The sequence below is a fragment of the Gopherus flavomarginatus genome, chromosome 1, assembly GCF_025201925.1.
Source record: "Gopherus flavomarginatus isolate rGopFla2 chromosome 1, rGopFla2.mat.asm, whole genome shotgun sequence".
Classification (NCBI taxonomy): domain Eukaryota; kingdom Metazoa; phylum Chordata; order Testudines; family Testudinidae; genus Gopherus; species Gopherus flavomarginatus.
The window spans coordinates 374,957,033-374,970,872 of NC_066617.1; the positions used below are offsets into that span (position 1 = coordinate 374,957,033).

At 47.3% G+C, this 13,840-nt stretch overlaps 2 protein-coding genes across 2 annotated transcripts in view; one reads left to right on the forward strand and one right to left on the reverse strand.

Annotated features, from left to right (window-relative positions):
- Nucleotides 1–2,532: 2,532 nt before the first annotated feature.
- The window catches only part of LOC127044535 (nascent polypeptide-associated complex subunit alpha, muscle-specific form-like), a 71,050-nt gene continuing 59,742 nt past the window's right edge, over nt 2,533–13,840 (forward strand). The window contains exon 1 of the mRNA XM_050939525.1: nt 2,533–3,437. Within this exon, the coding sequence (XP_050795482.1) occupies nt 2,538–3,437 (900 nt within the window). The 5' untranslated portion in view covers nt 2,533–2,537. The remainder of the gene's footprint in view (nt 3,438–13,840) is intronic.
- LOC127050789 (olfactory receptor 52R1-like) lies at nt 8,846–9,801 on the reverse strand. The gene has a single exon (XM_050952362.1). The coding sequence runs from the start codon at nt 9,791–9,793 to the stop codon at nt 8,846–8,848; it is 948 nt and encodes a 315-aa protein (XP_050808319.1). The 5' UTR covers nt 9,794–9,801.

The following is a 13,840-nucleotide window of genomic DNA, read 5'->3' on the forward strand; positions in this document are numbered from 1 at the left end:
CCAGATTTGAAAAAGTCTTGTTTCCTGATTGGTCCTCTGATCAGGTGTTTGGTTCCCTATGTTAACCCTTTACAGGTAAAAGAACATTAACCCTTAGCTATCTGTTTATGACATCTCAGCAGCTCTTTCACAGCTGCCTTCCATGTCTTACCAATCCACGGAATTACTTCCTCCTCTCTGTCTAATGGGTCATTAGCATTTTCATAGATAATCATTTTCAGCAGGATCGACCTCCTGTCCTAAAGAGACAGGGTTAGTTTTCACAAGCATGTCAGGAACAAACTCCTGAAAAATTAGGACCTGGATTGAGGTATCCTTCATTACCCCTCTCTCTGCCTCCGAGAGAGGGGGAGGTCAGTTACACGGTTCCCTCTCAAAGCCTGAACCACAGGCTGAGTGCCTGGGTACAGAGATGCTGAACCAGCCATTCTGTCCTGGGCATCCTCTCCCAAGTGACCAGTGAGGAGACATTCCTGTACTCCCACTATTCCTTCCCCAGTTTCCTTATCTGGACCCTCTCCTAGGATACATAACTCCATACTCTCTAAGGCAGAATCTACCCCCTGCTTAGCCATGCAGGGCTCACACCTAGCAGTATGGACAATTTTGTCACTGGCAGGCTTTACGCCTCCTTCCTTCGAAAGGTGGTATTGCCTCCTCATGCTTTCCCAAGACAAACCCTCGTACCAGAGGGGAGACCAGAGGAGAGGGGAGAGAAAACAGGGCTGTGGTGAAGGTGTCATAAACAGATAGCTAAGGGTTAATGTCTCTTTCACCTGAAGCACCTGACCAGAGGACCAATCAGGAAACCGGATTTTTTCAACTTTGGGTGGAGGGAATTGAGTGTCTTTGTCTTTGTTTTCTGGCTGCCTGCTTTCTCTGAGCTTTGGAGAAGTAGTTCTATTTTCTAGTCTTCTGTTTCCAAGTGTAAGGACAAAGAGATCAGATAGTAAGTTATATGGTTTCTTTTCTTTGATATTTGCATAAATATAAGTGCTGGAGTGCTTTGATTTGTATTCTTTTGGAATAAGGCTGTTTATTCAATATTCTTTTAAGCAATTGACCCTGTGTTGTATCATCTTAATACAGAGAGAACATTTATACTTATTTTTCTTTCTTTTTATATAAAGCTTTCTTTTAAGACCTGTTGGAGTTTTTCTTTACTTCAGGGAAATTGAGTCTGTACTCACCAGGGAATTGGTGGGAGGAAGAAATCAAGGGGAGATTTGTGTGTTGGATCGCTAGCCTGATTTTGCATTCCCTCTGGGGGAATAGAAAAGTACTTTTTGTTTTCAGGATTGGGAACAGAGAGGGGGAGTCTCTCTGTGTAGTTTCACAGAGCTTGTGTCTGTGTATCTCTCCAGGAGCACCTGGAGGGGGGAAGGGAAAAAGGATTATTTCCCTTTGTTGTGAGACTCAAGGGATTTGGGTCTTGGGGTCCCCAGGGAAGGTTTTTCAGAGGGACCAGAGTGCCCCAAAACACTCTAATTTTTTGGGTGGTGGCAGCAGGTACCAGGTCCAAGCTGGTAACTAAGCTTGGAGGTTTTCATGCTAACCCCCATATTTTGGACGCTAAGGTCCAGATCTGGGACTAAGGTTATTACATGAGTGGCAGCTGGTGGGAGATAGACAGAATCCAGAAGCCAGTAGAAATATTATATTTTTCTTTTCTCTGCTAAGGGCTTTTTAGCAGAGAGAAACAGTTGGTTTTAAAAGGGAACCAGAGAGAATTTTTTTTTCTGCTCTCTCTCGCAGTTTGTGGCTTGCATGTTAAGGGTCTTTTGTCATGCAATAGCCCTCCCATTAGGAGGCAAGTACCAGCACTTATAGGCATGCAAATAAAGTGGTTTTTCTGGTTTCCCTTCATTGAACATTAGCTAGAGAGAGAAAAGGAAAAAAGCACTGTTGCTAGGCAGACTCCAGGAGGGAACAGAGCCTGCAGTTCAGAAGATAAACACCGGAGGGCACCCCAACACAAGAAAACAGGAACCATGACTTCTAAGGCAAAAATTGACGCCGAAGAACAAATCAAAGAAGCTGAACACAGGCGACAACTGGAAATAAAACAAAAAGAGATGGAGATGAAAGAAAGAGAAGAACAGATCAAAGAGGCAGCCTACCAAAGAGAACAGGCAGCCAAAGAGGCAGCCAAGGAGGCAGCACACAAAAGAAAACTAGAAGAAGAAGAGGTGGCCTACCGAAGGAAACAAGCAGAAGAAGAGTTGGCCCACCGCCGAGAAATGGAAAAGCAACAAAAAGAAATGGAAGAGAAGGAAAAACAGAGGAAACATGAACTGGAGTTGGCAAAAGCTGGGCTGCATGTGCCAGCCAACCCTAACAACCCGGCGCCAAATATTGCTCCACAGCACAGGAAATTTCCCACCTACAAGGCAGGTGATGACACCGAGGCCTTCTTGGAAAATTTTGAAAGAGCTTGTCTTGGGTACAAGATTCCCGAAGACCAGTACATGGTAGAATTGAGGTCACAGCTCAGTGGACCTTTAGCAGAGGTGGCAGCTGAAATGCCTAAGCAGCAAATGAATGACTATAAACTTTTTCTAACCAAGGCCAGATACAGGATGGGGATAACCCCAGATCATGCCCGTCGGCGCTTCAGAACCCAAAAGTGGAAACCAGAGGTGTCATTTCCCAAACACGCCTACTACATTGCAAAAAACTATGAGGCCTGGCTAACAGGAAACAACATTCAAACCTTGGAAGAAATGAACCTCCTCATACAAATGGAGCAGTTCTTGGATGGTGTTCCTGAAGACATCACACGGTACATACAAGATGGAAATCCCAAAGATATCGCTGAGGCGGGGGAGATTGGAGCCAAATGGATGGAACTGGCAGAAAGCAAGAAAGCTACTGTCAAGGGGAACGATTACCCCAGGGGGCACACAGACCATAAACCCTACAACCGAGGACAGCCAAAGACCCCACATACCACCCAAGTAAAGCCACAGATACCCTACCCTTCAACCTCACCAGTCTCCAGTAACTCACCTCGGCCCAGTGACCCATCAGATGGAAGATGCTTTAAGTGTAATGAACTGGGACATATCAAGGCCAAGTGTCCCAAGAACACCATGCGAGTGCAATTCATTACACCACCATCACACCAAAGATCCCCAGGCCCGGATGCCTCTCAAATACCCTTGGAGCGAAGGGAAAATTTGAGAGTGGGCGGAAAGAAGGTTACTGCGTGGAGAGACACGGGGGCACAAGTGTCAGCTATCCACCAATCCTTCGTTGACCCCAAATTCATCAACCCAAAGGCCAAAGTTACAATTTACCCCTTCATGTCACAAGCTGTAGACTTGCCTACAGCTCAACTGCCTGTCCAGTACAAAGGCTGCTCAGGAATGTGGACTTTTGCAGTCTATGACAATTATCCTATCCCCATGCTACTGGGGGAAGACTTGGCCAACCAGGTGAGGCGGGCCAAGAGAGTGGGAATGGTTACACGTAGCCAAACCAGGCAAGCTTCCAGACCCATTCCTGTTCCTGAACCGTCCACAGAGGCCCCGTCTGGGTTACCAGAGACCCAGACAGAGGTAGTGGACCCGGATTCCATGCCAACCACTGAAACAGCCACAGCACCTCCAGTCCCAGGCCCGGAACTGGAACAGCAACCAGCACCAGCCATTGCAACCCCATCTTCAAACTCAACGCCAGAGGGCGCCAGCGAGCCAAAACTGGCAGAAGCAACAGACAGCCATACCCAAAAGGCTCAGCCAGAGCCTGAAATACCCTCAGGTGCACCAGCGGAGAGCGGTTCACCAGCAACGGAAACAACCCCATCACCTACATCGCTTCCAGAGGGACCAAGCCCAAGTCCACAGTCTGAGGAAGAACTGGTGACCCCAGCCTCAAGGGAACAGTTCCAGACTGAGCAGGAAGCGGATGACAGCCTTCAGAAAGCTTGGGCGGTGGCACGGAGCACCCCACCGCCTCTCAGCTCTTCTAATCGATCCCGGTTTGTTATAGACCAAGGACTTTTATACAAGGAAATTCTTTCTGGTGGACACCGGGAAGAATGGCAGCCGCAAAAACAGTTGGTGGTTCCAACTAAGTACCGGGGGAAGCTCTTGAGCTTAGCCCATGATCATCCCAGTGGCCATGCTGGGGTGAACAGAACCAAGGACCGGTTGGGGAAGTCCTTCCACTGGGAGGGGATGGGCAAGGACGTTGCCAAGTATGTCCGGTCTTGTGAGGTATGCCAAAGAGTGGGAAAGCCTCAAGACCTGGTCAAGGCCCCTCTCCAGCCACTCCCCATAATTGAGGTCCCATTTCAGCGAGTAGCTGTGGATATTCTGGGCCCTTTCCCAAAAAAGACGCCCAGAGGAAAGCAGTACGTACTGACTTTAGTGGACTTTGCTACCCGATGGCCGGAAGCAGTAGCTCTAGGCAACACCCGGGCTAACACTGTGTGCCTGGCCTTAACAGACATCTTTGCCAGGGTAGGTTGGCCCTCCGACATCCTTACAGATTCAGGGTCTAATTTCCTGGCAGGGACCATGGAAAAACTGTGGGAAACTCATGGGGTGAATCACTTGGTTGCCACCCCATACCACCATCAAACCAATGGCCTGGTGGAAAGGTTCAATGGAACTTTGGGGGCCATGATACGAAAATTCATCAACGAATTCTCCAATAATTGGGACCTAGTGTTGCAGCAGTTGCTGTTTGCCTACAGGGCTGTACCACATCCCAGTTTAGGGTTTTCACCGTTTGAACTGGTGTATGGTCACGAGGTTAAGGGGCCATTACAGTTGGTGAAGCGGCAATGGGAGGGGTTTACGCCTTCTCCAGGAACTAACATTCTGGACTTTGTAAGCAACCTACAAAGCACCCTCCGACACTCTTTAGCCCTTGCTAGAGAGAACCTAAAAGATGCTCAAGAAGAGCAAAAGGCCTGGTATGACAGACATGCCAGAAAACGTTCCTTCAAGGTAGGAGACCAGGTTATGGTCTTAAAGGCGCAACAGACCCATAAGATGGAAGCATCATGGGAAGGGCCATTCACGGTCCAAGAGCGCCTGGGAGCTGTAAACTACCTCATAGCATTTCCCAATTCCTCACTAAAGCCTAAAGTGTACCATGTTAATTCTCTCAAGCCTTTCTATTCCAGAGACTTACAGGTTTGTCAGTTTACAGTCCAGGGAGATGATGCTGAGTGGCCTGACGGTGTCTACTACGACGGAAAAAAAGACGGTGGCGTGGAAGAGGTGAACCTCTCAACCACCCTGGAACGTCTGCAGCGGCAACAAATCAAGGAGCTGTGCACTAGCTTCGCCCCATTGTTCTCAGCCACCCCAGGACGGACTGAACGGGCATACCACTCCATTGATACAGGTAATGCTCACCCAATCAGAACCCCACCCTACCGAGTGTCTCCTCATGCCCAAGCTGCTATAGAACGGGAGATCCAGAACATGCTACAGATGGGTATAATCCGCTCATCTACCAGTGCATGGGCATCTCCAGTGGTTCTGGTACCCAAACCAGATGGGAAAATACGCTTTTGCGTGGACTACCGTAAGCTAAATGCGGTAACTCGTCCGGACAACTATCCAATGCCACGCACCGATGAGCTATTGGAGAAGTTGGGACGGGCCCAGTTCATCTCTACAATAGACTTAACCAAGGGGTACTGGCAAGTACCGCTAGATGAACCTGCCAAGGAGAGGTCAGCATTCGTCACCCATGCGGGGGTGTATGAATTCAATGTCCTTCCTTTCGGCCTTCGAAATGCACCCGCCACCTTCCAGAGGCTGGTAGATGGTCTACTAGCTGGACTGGGAGAATTTGCAGTTGCCTACCTCGATGATGTGGCCATTTTTTCAGACTCCTGGCCCGAACACCTACTACACCTGGAAAAGGTCTTTGAGCGCATCAGGCAGGCAGGACTAACTGTTAAGGCCAAAAAGTGTCAAATAGGCCAAAACAGAGTAACTTACCTGGGGCACCAGGTGGGTCGAGGAACCATAAACCCCCTACAGGCCAAGGTGGATGCTATCCAAAAGTGGCCTGTCCCACGGTCCAAGAAGCAGGTCCAATCCTTCTTAGGCTTGGCCGCATACTACAGGCGATTTGTACCACACTACAGCCAAATCGCTGCCCCACTGACCGACCTGACCAAAAAGACCCAGCCAAATGCCGTTAAGTGGACTGATGAGTGTCAAAAGGCCTTTACCCAGCTTAAGGCGACGCTCATGTCTGACCCTGTGCTCAGGGCCCCGGATTTTGACAAGCCATTCCTAGTAACCACAGATGCATCTGAGCGTGGTATAGGAGCAGTGCTCATGCAGGAAGCAACAGATCACAACTTCCATCCTGTCGTGTTTCTCAGCAAGAAACTGTCTGAGAGGGAAAGTCACTGGTCAGTCAGTCAAAAGGAATGCTATGCCATTGTGTACGCCCTGGAAAAGCTACGCCCATATGTTTGGGGACGGCGGTTCCAACTACAAACTGACCATGCTGCACTAAAGTGGCTTCATACTGCCAAGGGGAACAACAAGAAACTTCTTCGTTGGAGTTTAGCTCTCCAAGATTTTGATTTTGAAATTCAACACATCACAGGAGCTTCTAATAAAGTTGCTGATGCACTCTCCCGTGAGAGTTTCCCAGAATTCAGTAGTTAAAAAGTGTTCTTAAAATGTAGAAGTCTGTTAGTTATATACTTAGGAGTATATGTAAAGGTGTATGTGTTGTATTAATCTGTTTATTTTCAAGTTCTAGAAGGAAATCGCCGCCAGTGAGCTTCCCCACTGTCTGCAATTTGGGGGGCGTGTCATAAACAGATAGCTAAGGGTTAATGTCTCTTTCACCTGAAGCACCTGACCAGAGGACCAATCAGGAAACCGGATTTTTTCAACTTTGGGTGGAGGGAATTGAGTGTCTTTGTCTTTGTTTTCTGGCTGCCTGCTTTCTCTGAGCTTTGGAGAAGTAGTTCTATTTTCTAGTCTTCTGTTTCCAAGTGTAAGGACAAAGAGATCAGATAGTAAGTTATATGGTTTCTTTTCTTTGATATTTGCATAAATATAAGTGCTGGAGTGCTTTGATTTGTATTCTTTTGGAATAAGGCTGTTTATTCAATATTCTTTTAAGCAATTGACCCTGTGTTGTATCATCTTAATACAGAGAGAACATTTATACTTATTTTTCTTTCTTTTTATATAAAGCTTTCTTTTAAGACCTGTTGGAGTTTTTCTTTACTTCAGGGAAATTGAGTCTGTACTCACCAGGGAATTGGTGGGAGGAAGAAATCAAGGGGAGATTTGTGTGTTGGATCGCTAGCCTGATTTTGCATTCCCTCTGGGGGAATAGAAAAGTACTTTTTGTTTTCAGGATTGGGAACAGAGAGGGGGAGTCTCTCTGTGTAGTTTCACAGAGCTTGTGTCTGTGTATCTCTCCAGGAGCACCTGGAGGGGGGAAGGGAAAAAGGATTATTTCCCTTTGTTGTGAGACTCAAGGGATTTGGGTCTTGGGGTCCCCAGGGAAGGTTTTTCAGAGGGACCAGAGTGCCCCAAAACACTCTAATTTTTTGGGTGGTGGCAGCAGGTACCAGGTCCAAGCTGGTAACTAAGCTTGGAGGTTTTCATGCTAACCCCCATATTTTGGACGCTAAGGTCCAGATCTGGGACTAAGGTTATTACAGAAGGAACAAAGGAGCCATCCTGGAGATGGACCAATTGAAGGCCCCCAAGCAGTTGAAACTCTCTGGTAATGGTGCAGAGTCTGGGAAGAGACTCAGGCAGAGTTTTGAGATACATCTATGCAAGCAGCTGGGTTTGCTGACAGAGAAGACCAGCAGAAAATTGCAATCTTCTTAAAAAGGGCAGGAATTGAGGCAGTGGACATCTTTATCAGCATGCAACTCAGGCTTTGTCTACACTAACAATTTTGTTGGTAAAACTTTTGGGGGTCATGGGTGTGAAAAAACACACCCCTGACCGATAAATGTTGCATCAGCGGGAGGCACTCATTGGACTTGGTTAATTATGCTGGCAGAAGTGGTCTATGGGACACATGTAGTATAAAACATATTCCAGATATGTCATATTTATACTCCTAAGCATATTTCTATGAAGCATTATTGGAGAGCCTGGCTCCCAGCCCATTCCCATTGCAGGGACCCTGCCTGCTAGACACCCTCAGTCAGGAGGAAAGAGAGGAAGCTGAAAGCTAAAACAATAAGTCACACAATGGTCTCTGCCCTCGGGACTCTGCTGAGACTTAGGGGTCACAAGCTGTATGATGCACAGCCTTGCACACCTGCCACACAACCCTGCACTCAACCCTCAGTTGCTTTTATACAGCTTCCTGGACTCCAGCTCTGCTCCTGATTGTCCTGTTGGCCCCAGTGCTGCATCCACTGCAGGCTACTTGTCAGACTGCAGCAGGTCCTGTCTCAGACTCGGGCAGAGAGAGACCAGCTGGGGGCTGGGGGCAGAGAGGTGGAGATGATCCAGTGAGAGGTTGGGGATGGGGAGAAGAGCAGTGAGCGACAAGGGTGGACTTTGGAGGAAAAGGCAGAACAGAGGCAGGGCCTTGCTGGTAGAATTAAAAGGGAGCAGGGCCTTGGGGGAATAGGCAGGGCAGGGCATGGGCCCTCAGGGGTCCAGTAAAATGCAGTTGGAAGGATGGGAACCCTATGTTAGTTGTACACAGACCGATTCCCCAGTCTGTCATGTTGACACAGCACAGTAAGGCCAGGAAAGGATTCAATGTCACTTTGACAGTCTAGTAAGTGATTCAGGGAAGTGGGCCCAGGCCTATCTCACCAGCCAGCTCTGAACGCAGTTTGGTCTGACAGTTAGAGCACCAGGATTACAATTCAGATGTCTTTATGAGAAAGGAGCCAGAGCAGCCTGTCCTGGATCTGTTTGGTCCTCACACCGTAGATGATGGGGTTTAGCATGGGTGGCACCAGGACGCTCACGTTGCCAATGAGAACATGGAAATGCAGGGCCACATTGTGGCCAAATCGGTATGTGAGGGAGGAGAAGAGAGCTGGGATGTAAAAGGCTAAGATGGAACAGAGGTGGAAGCTGCAGGTCCCAAAAGTCTTGAGCCGGGCGTCTTGTGTGGGGAGGCTGAAGATGGCCCTGAGGATCTGGGTATAGGACACAGCAATAAAAAACATATCCAGACCCCTGATGCAGAATAGCACAAAGAGGCCGTAGTAATTAGTGATGTGGGTGTCGGCGCAAGCCAGCTTCACCACTGCTATGTGCGTGCAGTGTATGTCGGGGATGATGTTGCTTTTGCAATATGGCCACTGCCTCGCCAGTAAGGGATAGGGCAGTATGAGCATGATGCCACGCAGCACCACGGCCAGGCCAATCTTAGCCACCACTGGGTTTGCCAGGGTGGTGGAATGTCTCAGGGGGTGGCAGATGGCCACATAGCGATCAAAAGCCATGGCCACGAGGATCCCAGATTCCATCACTGAGAAGCAGTGAATGAAGAGCATCTGGGTGAGGCAGGCACTGAAATCGATCTCCCTGGAATTGAACCAGAAGATGCTCAGTGTTTTTGGCAGGGTGGATGTGGACAGGACCAGGTCGGTGATGACCAGCATGCAGAGGAAATAGTACATGGGCACATGAAGGCTCGGCTCCCTCTTCACGATGAACAGGATGGTGAAGTTTCCCAACATGGCTATGGCGTACATGGTGCAGAAGGGGATGGAGATCCAGACACGGGCCGCCTCCAGGCCAGGAATGCCCAGCAGGATGAAGGTGGAGGGGTTGGTGAAGTCAGTTGTGTTGGAATCTGACATGGAGTAGGAGAGAAGGTGTCCAACGCTGAGGGAGAATGGAGTCTCCTGCACGTACTATACGTTCCTCTGATTTCCTTAATGTGCCCAGGCTCTAGGGTGATGGTGGCAGTACGAACGCCTGGATGGAGAGACAATGTTAATATGAGACACTACACACACTATGGGGGGGGGGCTCTTATAAGGCGTGAAAAAGAAACAAAGCTTTGATAAAACATGTACCGGAGGGAAATATCTCCACTAGAACTCACATTATGGGAAAGACCTGGTCGCCACTGATGGCAGCTCGGCTCATTCTCAGCAGTGGTCAAAACAAAGACAATGTTCAGATGCCTAAGGAATGGGATGGAGAATAATCTGCTCTGGACTCACACTCAGTTGTGGACATTCAGTCTCTATAAAGGATAGAGCCGATAGAAAGGGGATTTCTGAGACAGGCTCTGAGAATGGGGGAGGCTGCCAACAGACTGTGAAGTCTGGGCCTGTTTAGTTTAGAGAAGAGACCAGTAAGAGGGTATATGATAGAGGAGAGGAAAATAAAAAATGGAACTGATGACATTACAATGGACAAACACAGATCCGTTCCCAGCCAGTAATATCTATAGATGCTTAGTGTTTCAAAAGGGCTATGTAGTGAGAGGATGACTCACGGGCGTGGCACCTCCTGCTCGTCATCTCGGGAATTAGCTCTCCAGCATATGGAGCGCCTCCTCCTGGAATCTGGCCCCTGTGTCCCTTCTGGACCCAACTGCCTCTTTACCTTGGGGTCCTGCCCCCTGGCAATGCTCCCACATTCTGGGTCTCTCCTCCCAAGGGAACCCCCAACCCTCTATGCCCACTTGCCTCAGTGGCTACTGCCACTCATCATCTAGCCCCCGCTCACTGGCGCAGAGTGAAGTCTGTCATGGCCACTCATCATTGGCAAGAGGGCTGGACCAGATGCCTCTGCCTAGTCCCAAGCTGCATCTCTGTAGCCCCAGTACCTTTGTAGGTGTTCACCAAAGCCTGCAGCCTGGAGGTTTACCAGGCTGGAGCTCCCCAGCTCCATTTCCCCAATTCCCCTGTACTGCTCTGATTCAGGTTCCTCGATCCCAGGCAGCTATCCCTTCCCATGCCAGGGCTTGAGTGAGACTCTTCCAGCTCCTGGTCCCCAGCCCTCTTATCAGAGCCAGCTGAGCCCTAATTGAGCTGCCTCACCTGTGGTCAGCTACACAGGCACTTTCACTCCTTTTCCCAGCCACAACCTTCTCCAGGGCTGCTTTTACTCTTGGCTCCCCAGGGCAGCCCTCTCCCAGGGCTGTTTTACGTCTTTCAGGGATGGAGCAGAGTGACCACCCTGCTACAGGCTAATTTCCCAAAGCAAAGGTAAAAGGTCAATAAAACTGATGGGGAGGAAACATTTGAAGAGAAAAAATGAGAAGGAAAAGTGGGATTTCTTGTAGAACAGTTAATTAGATTGGCAAAAAGCCGCTAGTCCAGAAAGTAGAGAACTTTGGACAAAAATCCAGTTTACTGACAAAGTGAAGGCAGCAACTTGAGGGATGGGATGGGAAGGAATATTTAACAAATAGGGAAAAAGGAAAATAGAGAGAGCAAATAATACAAATTGGAATTTATGAAAATTCATAAGGGATGCTAAAAACATCATAGAAAAATCCATGATTCCCAGTTCTAAGGATCACAAAAAGAAGGTTATTAAAGTATTTTGAGAACAAAAGAAATCCTAGAAAAGGTTTAGCTCAATTCTTTGAGGGAGAAACAAAGTTTGTTAATGTTGCAGGAAAGGTAGATACCTTCAAGATATAATTGTGTTCTGCATTCGGAAAGAAGCAGAATGATAAACATATATCACCTAAGATGATAAAATACTTCCCAGTCCATTAGAAGACAAGGATGATGACAAGCAGCATCTACAACTGAATCGTAGAGTTCCAAACACCCTAGTTACGACTGGCTGATCAAGAGCACATCTCACTCGGGACCAGAGGTACACGGTGAGGCAGCCGGAGAGACAAAAGGAAAAGAAAAGGAGAGGGGGAACAGGACAGATCTGGGTTCAATGTAAAATATTCAATTAAAAAAGGGAAAGTTTAAAAAAAAGATTTTACAAAATTAAGCAAGAATGAAAAAGCTGGTCTGGGATTAGTTAAAAAAACATAGGAATGTAATTAATGCCAGTCAACAACATGGTGTGTGGAAAACATGTCTTGTCAGATAAACCCGATTTTATCCTGAAATGAGAACACACTTTTGATCAATAAAGGGAACCAAGCAGATGCAATACACTTTGATTTCTCTGAGGCGTTTGTTTCAGTAGGGGGAAAAATTCAGATAAAAAAATGCACACTATACAATATCAGTAGAGCACATGTAAAGTGGACTAAAAACTGGCTAACTGAAAGATCTTAGAAAACAGTTGTCAATGGGCCATTGTCAGTGGATGGAGGTGTTTTTATGAGGGTCTGCAGGGATCCATTTTTGGCCCAACACTATTCAATATTTTCATCAATGATCTGGAAGCAAAGAGAAAAACACTGCAGATAAAATTTACTGATGACCTAAAGATTGGCAGATTGGTTACAAAGAGTAGGCTGGGGCAGGCACATTGATTGACCTGGAACATTTGGTGAGCTGGGGCCATGGAAACAAAATACTTTAATACAGACAAATGCAAAGGGATCCTCTTGGAACAGGGAATGCAGTCTTGATCCACAGACCAGGGCACTGCATTATGGGACACAGGGACAGTGGAAAGGATTTAGGGGTCATTGTAGACACCCAACTCATTGTGAGCTCCCAGCTTGATGCTGTTGCCAAAAGCACTGATGAGATCTTTGGATACATAAACAGGGGAGTGGTGAGTTGGAGCAAGAGAAGGATTTTACCTCTGCACTGACTGTTTCCACTCCCAGGTTCCACATTTCAGAAATGATGTTGAAAAATTAGAGAGGGTGCAGAAAGAGCCACAAAAATTATTAGAGACTGGAGAAAATGCCGGTCAGAGAGAGTGACTTAAGGAGCTTCATTTACTCATCTTAAATATCAATAACATACTCTTCAATCTGCTGATGAAAGGCAAAGCAAGACCCAATCACTGGAATCTGAAGCCAAAAATATTAGAGTTGGAAATAAGGGCTAAATGATTACCACTCTGGATGATTAACGTTTGCAACACACTGTGAAGAGAAGTGGTGGGTTCTCCAACTCCCCATGCCAGCAGATCCAGACTGGATGCTTTTCTGGAAGATCTGATTAAGGGCTCGTCTACACTTAAAAAGCTACAATGGTCCTGCTCGAGTGCTTCAATGTTGACACTACGTATACGGACATCAGAGGTTCTCCTGTCAAAGTTGTTAATCCATCTCCCCAAGAGGGGAAGCTAAGTCCATTGAAGAATTCTTCTGTTGACCTAATGCCTTCTACACCAGGGTTAGGTTGATATAGCTACATTTTTCAGGGGTGTTGATTTTTTCAGAAAAGGGAAATGGAAATCATTGGAGGTGATAGTACTCAACGATTAGGCACTGGTTAGGCCTCAGCTGGAGTATTGAGTCTAGTTTGGGTCACCGATGTATAGGAAGGATGAAGAGAAACTGGAAAGTTTCCAGAGGCAAGCGACAACGATGATCAAAGGGATAAAAGGCAAGCCAGATGAGCAAGGGCTGAAGCAACCATTTGTGTTTAGTTTGGAAAAGAGGAGATTGAGGGAGAGATGGGAGCAGTCTTTGGATACTTGAAAGGCTGCAATAAGAAAGACGGAGGAATGTTATTCTGTCTTGCTGCAGAACACAGGACAACAGGCAGTGGGTTCAAACTCCAGCATAGAAGATTTAGATTATATCTGAGGGAAAAAAAGCTTCCTAACTTTAAGAACAGGAGGACAAAGGAACAGGCGCTTTGTGAGGTTATAGAAGCTCTTTCGCTGGAGATATCCCAAAGGTGGTGGGACGCCAGTCTCTTTGGGATGATTTAGACACAACACATCCTACATCTTGGCAAGGGGTCAGACTAGCTCACCCTTTCATTCCTTTCTAACCCCATAGCTCTATG